Source organism: Salvelinus fontinalis, chromosome 29, assembly GCF_029448725.1.
Source record: "Salvelinus fontinalis isolate EN_2023a chromosome 29, ASM2944872v1, whole genome shotgun sequence".
In the NCBI taxonomy this organism is placed as follows: Eukaryota; Metazoa; Chordata; class Actinopteri; order Salmoniformes; family Salmonidae; genus Salvelinus; species Salvelinus fontinalis.
Window position 1 is genome coordinate 36,827,243 of NC_074693.1, and position 12,553 is coordinate 36,839,795.

General features: G+C 42.3%; 1 protein-coding gene across 2 annotated transcripts in view; it reads left to right on the top strand.

Annotated features, from left to right (window-relative positions):
• The first annotated feature begins 6,638 nt into the window (after window positions 1-6,638).
• LOC129827939 (gamma-aminobutyric acid receptor subunit alpha-6-like) overlaps window positions 6,639-12,553 on the top strand; it is a 38,043-nt gene continuing 32,128 nt past the window's right edge. The window contains exons 1-4 of one of the 2 annotated variants that reach the window (XM_055889238.1): window positions 6,639-7,486; window positions 7,718-7,836; window positions 10,125-10,192; window positions 10,331-10,551. In XM_055889238.1, coding sequence (XP_055745213.1) covers window positions 7,401-7,486; window positions 7,718-7,836; window positions 10,125-10,192; window positions 10,331-10,551 — 494 coding nt within the window. In that variant the 5' untranslated portion in view covers window positions 6,639-7,400. The remainder of the gene's footprint in view (window positions 7,487-7,717; window positions 7,837-10,124; window positions 10,193-10,330; window positions 10,552-12,553) is intronic. The other variant, XM_055889239.1, reaches the window with a different exon arrangement.

Genomic DNA, 12,553 nt, shown 5'->3' on the forward strand with positions numbered 1-12,553 from the left:
ACGAGCCTACCAGGCGAGCTAAACTACTTCTATGCTCACTTCGAGGCAAGTAACACTGAAACATGCATGAGAGCATCAGCTTTTCCGGATGACTGTGTAATCACGCTCTCTGCAGCCGATGTGAGTAAGACTTTCAAACAGGTCAACAATCAAAAGGCCGCTGGGCCAGACGGATTACCAGGACGTGTACTCCGAGCATGCGCTGACCAACTGGCAAGTGTCTTCACTGACATTTTTAACCTCTCCTGTCTGAGTCTGTACGTTTGCTAATGACACAACAGTGGTAGGCCTGATCACCCACAACGACGAGACAGCCTATAGGCAGGTCAGAGACCTGACCGTGTGGTGCAAGGACAACAACCTCTCCCTCAACGTGATCAAGACAAAGGAGATGATTGTGGACTACAGGAAAAGGAGTACTGAGCACGCCCCCACCGATGGAGAGGGAAAAAGGAAACCTATTCCCCCTCTGGAGACTGAGAAGATTTGGCATGGGTCCTCAGATCCTCAAAAGGTTTTACAGCTGCACCATCGAGAGCATCCTGATGTGTTGCATCACTACCTGGTATGGCAACTGCTCGGCCTCCGATCACAAGGCACTACAGAGGATAGTGCGTACGGCCCAGTACATCACCGGGCCCATCCAGGACATCTATACCAGGCGGTGTCAGAGGAAGGCTCTAAAAATTGTCAAAGACTCCAGCCACCCTGTTCCCTCATAGACTGTTCCCTCTGCTACCGCACGGCAAGCGGTACCGGAACGCCAAGTCTAGGTCCAAGAGGCTTCTAAACAGCTTCTACCCCCAAGCCATAAGACTCCTGAACAGCTAATCAAATGGCCACCCATACTATTTGCATCCCCCCACCCCCTACGTTGCTGCTACTCTCTGTTATCATCTATGCGTGTAGCCACTTTAATAACCCTACCTGCATGTACATCATTACCTCAACTACCTCGACCCCGGTTCCCTCGCACATTGACACATTGACTCTGAACCAGTACCCCCTGTATATAGCCCCACTATTGTTATTTACTGCTGCTCTTTAATTCTTTGTTTTTCTTATCCCTTACTTTTATTATTATTTTTATTTTTTTAATGTATTTTCTTCAAACTGCATTTTTGGTTAGGCGCTTGTAAGTAAGCATTTCACTGTAAGGAAAATGTGTTTTGATTTGTTTGGCCTGAGTTTGACAGACTACCTCACGGCTTCTGCAATGCACCTTGCACCTTCATGAGAAGCATGACAACCTGCAGTGATTATAACTACACCATCCCAACGACCTTCAGATGAGATTGCTCTAGATAGACTGGAGAGATTTCAGCTACCTGTAGACCAATGGCCTCAAACTTGTTGCAAAGAATTGTCTCCTTCTGAGCACGTTTTCCTACGATACATGTCAATACTTATGTGTGAGAGTAACTCTAAACACACACATCCCTAGTGCACATTTTAAAGTAATTTCCTGATAAATTCTTACCTACATGTCTCTATCTGGTTCGTACAATCGTCACCTTTATTCCCAAAGCTCTTTATTCCCAAATGATTTATTTGGAATAAGAAACCACCCCAGATTTATAAAAGCCTCTTACAGAGACAAAATAATTTGGGTCGCATGGGTTTGTCAAACTTCTCATTTTATGACTTGACATTGGCAGTATACTTGTACTGTGTGGGTGTCTGTGGAAGTGTTTCCATCAAGGCTTTCTCTTTGAGGGCATTGCTCTGCGTTCCTGTTTCAGTTTGGGCTCAATGTAGGAAATATTTTTGATAGGGAGCAACTCTGTTTAAGCTGATCTGTGACCCGCTAGCACCCCGCCTGGTCAGGGGGGATGAGGCAACCTCACAGAGTAACACACAGGGACACTTTATTGACATACAACAGACATGGAATTTGAATGGGAACGGTTGTGGTTCTGTAATGGACAGAAAGCAAGGGTAATGAATACACGGTACCTACAATAGCCCCAGAGCAACAATAACGTTAAGAAGAAGGGGGCTGTGAGATGGTACTTACAGTCACTGTCAGGGAATTCCTACAAATGTTGGTCTTTAACATCCATCCTCTCTTTCTTCCCTCTTTTTAAGACAGGGCGCTTGGTGCCAAGGATGGACAGGATCTTTCCTTTATCAGTTGTCTTTGAGAGGCGGGACCTTCCCAGGGCACAATTTGTTATTTTGATATCTCTATCGGTGCTTTGTTTAAGTTTGTCTAAGTCACTTTGCGTTGGATCTTACGAGTAAAGTAAAAGTCTGGCAGCCAAAAAACAACAACTATACAACACTTTGTGTAATTTTATCAGACTGCTTTGTGGCGCTGAAAGCTGCTCTTTTCTCTTTTGCCTCTTTGTACTCGTCTCCTTGCCTCCTCATGAGGGTATCATGGAAACATGGTCACAGTGTGCATCCTGCATCACTTCCTCATCCGTTTCCACGGCAGCACCCGCCCCCCCACCAGTAGCAGCAGATGTATGCACAACACTTGTGCTGGGGCTTCTTGCTGAGCCACAGCAAATGGGATGGAAACCAAGTGACATCATCATAAACTTGAGTTAGATAGAACATTGACGCACCACACCAAACTCTGCGTGTTACAATAACTGTGCCATCGTTTTAGTTCCTGAAGCACCACGACATGCTGCAGCATGTGGAGGCTTGTTTTGCTTGTCATCAGATCTAATGTGCACATTAAGGTTAGCAACATGAGACTGTAATTTCCTGCCATTGTAAATCTATTCGAAAGATTTTAAATTAATTAAAATGCACTAGTCCACAACAGGATTTCCCAAACTCGGTCCTGAGGCCCCCCTTCGGTGCACACTTTGGTTTTTGCCATAGCACATCACAGCTGATTGGGGGGAGGAGGGGCAGGACCGAGTTTGAGAAACGCTGGTCTACAAGATGCCCCACAATTCAGAGAAATTCCTAAATGTAATAACATTACATGATGTGGCTCTAGTGAGTTTTCAAAGCTCATGCTAGGTTTGGTGATTTATCTTTGACACTTTGTTTGAAATGTCGGCACATTATCAAATGAATAGAAAGCTTCATAAATATATAAATAGAATGGTTTTAACTGTTGGAGATCTCTTTTAATGATGATGGTGGTGGTGAGGAATTGGATGATCACGACGATCACCCGGTCAATAACATAGTCATTCTTCCAGCGGAGTGTTTTAGAGCGGAAACATACTATCTTTCCACTTTCTGTCTTTGCCTATACTTGATGTGCCTCTGTTCAGCGAACATGTCAGTCTTTGGCTGGGGTGTGATCACTAGACAGCTTGATTCACAGTTCTAACTCATTAGCTTCGTGTGCCAACGCCGCCATGTAGCCTCATCAATCGCACCCCCCAGTGCAAAGTGGCTGCTTTCTTTCTCTACCTGCCCATTACGTTCAATGTGCTCAATGCAATTACCTAAACAAATGACACACAATGACATAGAAAATACACAGGCACAATGGCATTTGTGTTGCTTCATTTTCTGCTTAAAACACCAAAAACTTGAAGATTGACTGTAAATCTATAATCGGGGGAAAATGACTGGGGTTTGCACTTTGCACACAAAAATATATATATTTTCTCTCTGGCATTTAGGTTTTAAGCAAGCATATTTTTAGCATGGATGTACACACAAACACAGGCTTATTGCCACACACACCTACACGCACGCCTGCACACATGCTCAAAAACAACCACACATGTATTCGCACGCACATCAAACACACACATGCACATGCATACACAGGATGGAAGGAACACACACACTTTGGTGAGAAACTAGGTTATCATAGCAGTCATTATTGCTGCAGGGTATATAGCTTACAGAGCAAGGGAACATGTTTCAAGGTGTCCTGGGACGTGGACTACCAAAAACACACACACACACACACACACACACACACACACACACACACACACACACACACACACACGGTATTCATAGACTAAAATATGTTGATTTCTGTCATCACCATCCTAACCTCACAAGTTATTGTCTCAAGGCTAAAACAACATCCCTTGTTTTTTGGCTAGAAAATGCACAGTACAGTGCATTTTGTTCTCTCTAAGACAGGTCAGGACATACTATGAAAGGTCAAGATAGCATAAAAACCTTGCATGCATTTTAACCAAAACACTCCTGTCACAATATGACATTTTACGACATTCCATTGCACACATTTATGAATATTAATACATATTTGTCCAATTCTGTTCATGCCCAGAGTCCTCAAGTGAAACATACACGTTTTAATATTTGTATGTTTCAGCAGGAGGTACTACGGTTAAGTGCCGTTGCTCAAGGGCACATTGACAAATGTTTCACCAAGTCAGCTCTGGAATTAGAACCAGTGACCTTTTGGTCACAACCACTAGGCTACCTTCCGAATGGAATAACAACAATATAAAGTGTTGTAGTTGGAACAAAGCCCCACAAAGAGCATGTGCATTACTCATCCCCCAAAAATGAAAAAAGCGATGCTTCAGTGTATTGTGGGTGGACCATGGTGGGTGGACCATAGTTAGTGGCAGGGGTGTGTGTAGAACTTAGGGAACTGCTCTGTTACCACATGATTCTAAGTCTCCATGCCAAATGGGATCCTATTCCCTATATAGTGCACTACTTTTCCTTGTAGTGTGCACTACTTTTGATCGGAGTCCTATGGGCACTGGCCAAAAGTAAGACACTATAGGGAATAGGGCAGGGTTCCCCAACTCGCGGACCCTCAAGTTTTCTGAGCAAAACAAATTAATATATATTTTTTTTATTACATTTTCATTGTTGGACATAAAAGACTGTAAAAACACCAGGGAATGTGTTCCAAGTGATTTCACTTTCAGAAATCTGTTCCCAAGTATTCCCACACATAATAGAGAGACACGTGATCGTATTCAAATGTAAGTAAGGTTTGAAATGACTGTGTCTTAGTCAAACATGATATCCGTTTGGGCTTCACACAGTCAATATGTGATCAATAAATGATTTGTAATTCTGTTTCGGCCCCCAGACCATCCACTCGAGAAAAAAACGGTCCAGCAGTTGAATCTAGTTGATGATCCCTGGAATAAGGAATCATATCAGGTCCACTCTATGCACATTTCTAGCTCCAAAACAACCTCCTGAGTTGCCAACACGTTGTTCAGCCTTTCAACCATCGAGTCCTAATTAGCGTCTCCTCCGTTAAAGGCAGTACTGTGTAAGAGTCTAGACAGTTATGTCCTGTCTGGTTGCAGAGCAGCTGCACTTTAAAAGCCAAGTGGCATAACCAGGATTTGTGGAAACCAGACATCTTGTCTGTCCCTTAACATTTCACCCGCACCAAACCTTCAGGGGCATAGACTCAGAGGGGCACACACAGACCCGGCATGTCAAGGAATGAGATGAGACAGATTGATAGAATAAGTGGGGGGTCGGGGTTCGCAAATCAGACAGGTTGACTGGATCGGCTGTTGTTTCCGTTTAAAACCTTGTGTTATGTGTGGTTCTTGTTGGGGAACTGAGCGGAAAATGCCTCTTCGGCAGCTTGCCTAACCTTTTGCAAAAACAATTGTCGGGAGGGGTACTATCCCCTATGCAAGTTCGAAAATCTTGTCTGTCTGTATTTTTCTGTGATTGCATTTTATCAGTGTCTACGGGGTAAGAATTCTTAATAACGGCAAATTCAAAAGAGGAGGTTAGCAGCTGCGAACAACAAGCTGGGGCTGTGAAGCTGTAATCTGAAAGGCGATCAGTGGACCAAGAGAGGTATTGGTACAACGTGCACCTGGGAGCTTATAGGGCCACCCAGTAAGGGACGTAATTCTTGGTGTGTCCCTTACACTAGGTTTCCCTCTGAACCATTTTGCCAAACCACTGAAAGCCACCATTGTGGCAGGTTGCCCTGTGGGCTCTCTTTCTCGTTCCCAGTGCCGGACGCAGCGGTATCGGTGACTTCGCCAGGCAGAGTCCCAGACCGGGCGTGTTCCAGACCAGGAGCTGTGCGGCCTTTGGCAGATCGCCAGACAGACATTTATTAAAGATTTTTGTGGGTATCAGGTTTCTCAGGCCCCAGAAATCGAGAACCTATCCCCACCCTCTCGACTACATGTTGTCCTGTCTCTTTCAGAAGGGTGGGGAGAGTAGAGCAAGCACTAATGAGATTTGCAGTGCCTTTCACCATATTGTTTGCAGTGCCTTCCATTATAATAAAGGTATTGTTTGCAATGCCCTAACAGAATAATTCAGTGTGTAGTGTCTTGTAGTGTGTCACTTTTGCGGGTCATACTACTTATCCTGGGAGTAACCTACCTGAGGGGAGGCTCTGCTGTGCTGACAGTCTGGGGAATAGTACACTCTGCTGTGGGAGATAGGAATGTATGTTAACCTATGAATTGGGAATAAAACTTGCCTTCGAGCATACTTACGTGTCCTGGTCGTCTGTGTTGGGGTTGTGTGCTGGAGAACTTTAAATAATGTGTTGTGTGGAGTTAGGGGTTCACTATAAACTGTGACAGGCACAAATACTTTTTGCCAAAGCCCTCCTTATCTGTAAAGATATGACATACGCACTCTGAAGTTCCTCTCTCAGGTGCAGAGAAATCTGTGAAGCGGCATGTGGCTTGTGGCGAGTTCCTCTACACTACTGTGTGTGTATTCCTGATTGCGTATTGCGACAAGACTGACCCATTTGAATTTAGGCTGTAGATGAATAAATTGTTCAGTCTTATACAGACTCAGGACTCCTTACTTCTCATCAATTGCTTTAGGTGAGGTGAAGTGATGGACAAACACAAATTTAGTTAACAATCTAAAACGGAGTATTTGGCATTTTCTCGCCAAACAATATTTTGCCTAATATGGCTGAGCATATGGCCCACTCTAGACGAAAAAGTGTAACAGCACTATTGTGATCATGGCTTTGACAACATCAGATGTGTTTCATTGAACTCTGGGGGGGTTGGTGGGGAAGTAACTAACTACAAGCAGCCAGAGCTTGAATCGAAAGCTGGTTGTTGCGCCCTTATTCTCTCGCTGTTGGTCTCATCACTGGATTTATTACGCGGTAGACGGACAACCCAATTTTTCCATAAAACCTTGCGTTTCAACGCAGCACAGTTCACGTCTATTCTCATCTCTCAAGTCAAACAGTGGTGTGAAACAGGGGATACCTACTGGACTTGGGGTGGATGCCAACAACTGAGAGAAGAATGTTTTTGGTTTAGTCGTCGGGCGACAGCAGGAAAGGTGCACGCGTTCAGATGCTCAACTGGCACGGGCTTTTTTTTACCCTGGCGATAGTGGGAGATGCTGCTGGAGTTGCTTTGGCGCCATTGTCTCTCTGGCTTTAATCTTTCCATGTTGGGACAATACATTTGGCGAATGGAGATGTGAAGAGGCTTACAGAATGGCATGCAAAGATGGTTTCTGCCAAGAAGGAGATGGTAACTGCGATGTACCCCAGTTACATTTCGACTCTCTTCTACTTTTTCTGCTTGATTGCTTGGTGAGTTCCGAGGATACATGATCTGGGGGGAATATTTTTTTCTGTCAGATTGGCGCTGCGCTGGTGTCACTGTCCATGGTTCTGAAGACTCTAGGTGCTGAGATCTGAAAGTGCTGTAATTGTGATAAGATCGACTCCTAATGTTAATTTTGTCATCCATAGCTTGGGTATCGGAGAGGCTACTGTATTTCACGATGACAAATCATTTTGATTATTTGTGTCGTTTTTCAGTGTAAAGAGAATCTCTGGAACGATAAAAAAGGATGACAGAATATATCCCGAGAATTTCACACGCATTTTAGACAGACTCCTGGACGGGTATGACAACAGACTGCGACCTGGATTCGGGGGTAGGTACATACCTGAAACGGTGACAGTTCTCGGCTGTCCAATTAGTTTGTGTGCTACAGTGGCTCAAAGAGATGAGCGACTATGATTTCCACTATTGTACCAATGTCTCAGAGCCTGGTTCCTCTCTAGGGTTATTCCTAGGTTCCTGCCTTTCTAGTGAGCTTTTCCAAGCCACCAAGCTTCTGCATTGCTTGCTGTTTGGGGTTTTAGGCTGAGTTTCTGTATTGCACTTTGTGACATCTGCTGATGTAAAAAAGGCTTTAAATCAATTGTATTGATTGAGTTGTTTAAATAGGCTATGAGGTTGACAGATCAAAATCACACTGTATTTTTCAACCAGAGGGCATGAGCTTTTCCGTAGCCTACTGTTTCAAATGAAACATGTTCTTCCACTGAGCCACGACTACTGCCTCCCACAGATGTGAAAAGACGTTCCTTGTTTCAAAAGCTAGTCGTTCATGACCCGAATTAACACTTTCTTATAATCAATGCTTTGACTCTTGTGTGCGACTGAAAACGGTAGGCTACCTTCAAATGTTTAAGCGAGTTTAGATATGCAGTCTAATCGCTGTGGGGAAAGCCGCTTATTACACTATTTAAATAGAAAGAGTGCAGTGTCGTTTTCTTGTGTCAAATTCTCCACGAGCACCAAGTACCAGACACACACATGTTTAAAGACTGTATGTTTGAATGTGAATTAATAAAGAAAAAGTAACCTATTTGTCGTTCATTATAGACTTGACGGTGTGCTTGAAAATAGCCTACCTTAGGATACGTCCTTCAACTCCACCCTCAAAAAGATTCTACCTTAGTGCGCGTAAACTTCAAAACTCACAAAGTGTGCATAGGTTAGATACTGATCAGCTTACTCCCAGAAATGTATGATTTAAACCTATTTATCTCAGGTTCACTCCATTATATAAAAGTTTAGAACCTGGTGCGGGTTATTCAGTAAGCATAAGTTGCAGGCTATTGCATATACTGTAGGGTTTTGGCACACATCTCCACAGCACCATCAAACCCAACCTTTGGCCAATGTTAGGCTGTTACTGAGGTTTTATGTTTGACATATTATTCCATGACAGGCCTACATGTGAATAATACAAGTTCTACTTAAATTCAATTGAGGATTGGTTCATAAAGGGTAGCCTAATAAATCAGAACTAGAGTGCCTATAGAAAGTATACAGACCCCTTGTATTTCTTCACATTTTATTGTTACAAAGTGGGACTAAAATGGATTTGTCATTTTCTTGTCATCGAACTTCACAAAATACTCTGTAATATCAAAGTGCAAGAACAATTCTAACATTTTTGAAAGATTAATACAAAATAAAACACTAACATACTTTGATTAGATAAGTATTCACCCCCCTGAGTCAGTACAAGTTAGAAACACCTTTGGCAGTGATTACAGCTGTGAGAGTTCTTGGGTAAGTCTCATAAGAGCTTTGCACACCTGAATTGTGCAATACTTGCCCATTATTCTTTTCAAAATTCATCACGTTCTGTCAAGGTGTTGGGGATCATGGCTAGACAGCAAATTTGAAGTCTTGCCATAGATTTTCAAGCAGATTCAAGTGAAAACTGGCCACTCAGGAACATTCACTGTCTTCTTGGTAAGCAACTCCAATGTATTTGGCTTTGTGTTGTAGGTTATTGTCCTGCTGACAGGTGAATTCGTTTCCCAGTGTCTGGTGTAAAGCAGACTGAAACAGGTTTTCTTCTAGAATTTTTCCTGTGCTTAGCTCCATCCCATTTATTTATTTGCTGATGTTAAGCTTACCTATACCATGATGCAGCCAAAACCATGCTTGAAAATGAGGCAGTGATGTGTTGTGTTGGATTTTGCCTATACATTTTGCCTATACATTTTCATTTAGGCCAAAAAGTCTATTCCTTTGCTGTTATTTTTATTATTATTTTTGCATTACTTTAGTGCCTTGTTGCAAAAATGCATTTTTAATTTCTTTTTAAAACTTTGACATTATGGAGTATTTTGTGTAAATAAAATGACATCTATTTTAATCCCACTTTGTAATGCAACGAAATGTGAAAAAAGTTCCAAAGCACTGTACGGTCACTTCAAATCAATCAATTAATCACATTCATTTTATAAAGCCCTTTTTACATCAGCTGTTGTCACAAAAGGGCTTTTCAGATACCCAGCCTAAAACCCCAATGAGCAAGCAATGGAGATGCAGAAGCACAGTTGCTTGGGGCTATGATGTGATATGCTTAGGATATTCTAGATATTGTGAAACTGATTTGAATTTCTCTCTCAATAGGTCCGGTGACGGAGGTGAAAACAGACATTTATGTCACAAGTTTCGGGCCTGTCTCTGATGTTGAAATGGTATGTACCGAATCAACAACTTGAAACAGATGAATAGCCTAAAAAACAGTTTGATTCGTGTAGACAATACACTTAACGTTTCATAGACGAAAAAAAATACAACCTTATTTGTTTAGATGTTGGTTTCTGCTTCCTCAGGAGTACACCATGGACGTGTTCTTCAGACAGACATGGGTCGACAGGAGGCTGAGGTATGAGGGTCCTATTGAGATCCTCCGACTCAACAACATGATGGTCGCCAATGTGTGGACTCCTGACACCTTCTTCAGGAATGGCAAGAAGTCTGTGGCACACAACATGACTGCCCCCAACAGGTTGTTCCGCATCATGAAGAACGGCACGATTCTTTACACCATGAGGTACTACATGTACCAAAATGCTTTACACCATGATGCATACATTACCCAGCATGCCAGTTTTTCACCACGCTAACATCCTGTCCAAACAATCAGCGTTGGGTGTGTGAGCATTGCAAAATAAATGTACACATACATCCAAACTGCTCGCGGGCGTTTGCGAAGCCAGGTGCTAAAATATATTTTATTTTAGATGCCTGACGCACTGCAAGTCCTGCCTCTCCCATCTACTCATTGGTTTTTAGACACCTACTGAGAGTTTAAGCCACACTCCAGTCCAGTTGATGGTGGAAATGCACCTTAAAGTTGGTTGCCAACCACTGTATAAAATCCACAGGAGAAGAAGGAGAAGCAGAAGCAGAAGGAGGGGGAGAAGAAGGAGAATGAACAAGGATAAATTAATCAAATAAAAACGAACTAAAAACGAAGTTTCCCCTTTTATCTGCGGATCAATTGTAAGAGTAGAGAACATACAATTTTGTGTGACTCAAAATTCTAAAAAGATCCAGCAAAAAAAAGGAACATATGTGACCCACCGCCTCGATTCAGTCTTATGTAGAAAAATGTGAAAAATTGTTTTTTACATTGGATAAAAGTAGAGATGCAGAGCTACAAAATGCTATATCATACACTGCCGTTGAGGAATAATGGGAACGTAATTCTGCTTTGAAAGTTGATTGTAACCCCACTTTTGAGAAAATGGCCCTCGAATGTTTTGGTACACCCACTGAAGAGCTGCTCTTTGTCTAACAACTATTCAACATTGTTCACACCGTCTTAAGCCTTAGCCCCACCCATCTCTTTACAATAAAGAAAAACTCCAGGTAAACATACACTTTATCTAGTCTTTGGCTTATATATCCTAATCTGACTTTGAAAGTATCTAGATAAACCTATTGTATACATATTTTATCATTATTACATGATACTTACCCAGACATTGATAAGTCATGTGAAAGAAATGCTATAACCACCCCCCAGCCACATCTAGCTAAGTGGATGGGTCACTATTGTCTAGACATGTACACATGTTCATGAAATAATCCCCCCCAGACACACCTGGCTAACTTAATGGGTGATGTAATCATTTCCTTACGAAGTGGAGTCTTTCGTTTAGACATAAAGCTAGCTATGACAATCCGTTTGTACTGTACCTATGGGTTCAGGTTATGGTTAATTGTTTAGCTAGCTAGCTAGCTAGCTAAACAATGAATCATAATCCAAACCCATAGCTACAGTACAAACGGACTGTCATTATCTAGCCACTATGCATGAAATGCTGGAGTATGGATCTGCAGGTTGCAAAAGTTCACCAAGTAGGTTCAATGTTAGCTACCTAGCTAAAATTAGGCTATGACTAGCAATGCAAATGGATTTCTGAGATGCAAATAATATTATTACACAGATCATAATGGTAGCGTTAGCTAGCGAGGCAGCATGTCTAGCTCATCCATTCTCTCAGCCAATCATGACTAGTGGGAAGGTTCTTGGCTTTTTCCATGGATAAACCAACTAGGCTTGTAATTTAACCATTTTATTCATATTTGCAGATGGCATACAAGTTTATTATTAAGGCACATGAAGGTTCACATGTTCCAGAAGGCATTTCTGCCCAAAAAGCATTTTGAAAAAAAATATATATATATAAAAAACTTTCAAATGCCTCTCCTGTGAAGTAGTGACGTTCGACATACGTCTACCTTCTTGAAATGGGTCACATGCATTCCAGGTAAAAAAGAACAACCCAGTGTTTATCTCCCAAGACAAATTAGCTAGCAACAACAAGCTAGCTAAATGTCCATGAATGTTTAACGGGTTTCGACCTGTCCCCAAAATAATATAGTTGGTTCACAGTTGGTTTTGCGTGTCATGAACGCGTCTGGTGGGGATAGACAAAATCAACATGATGGAGCTAGTTTGGTCAGCGTGTGCTACTCAGCCGACCTACAGTATCCATCCTAAAGGTAGTTCTCCACTTCATGGATATGACACATGTTTGTCTTCT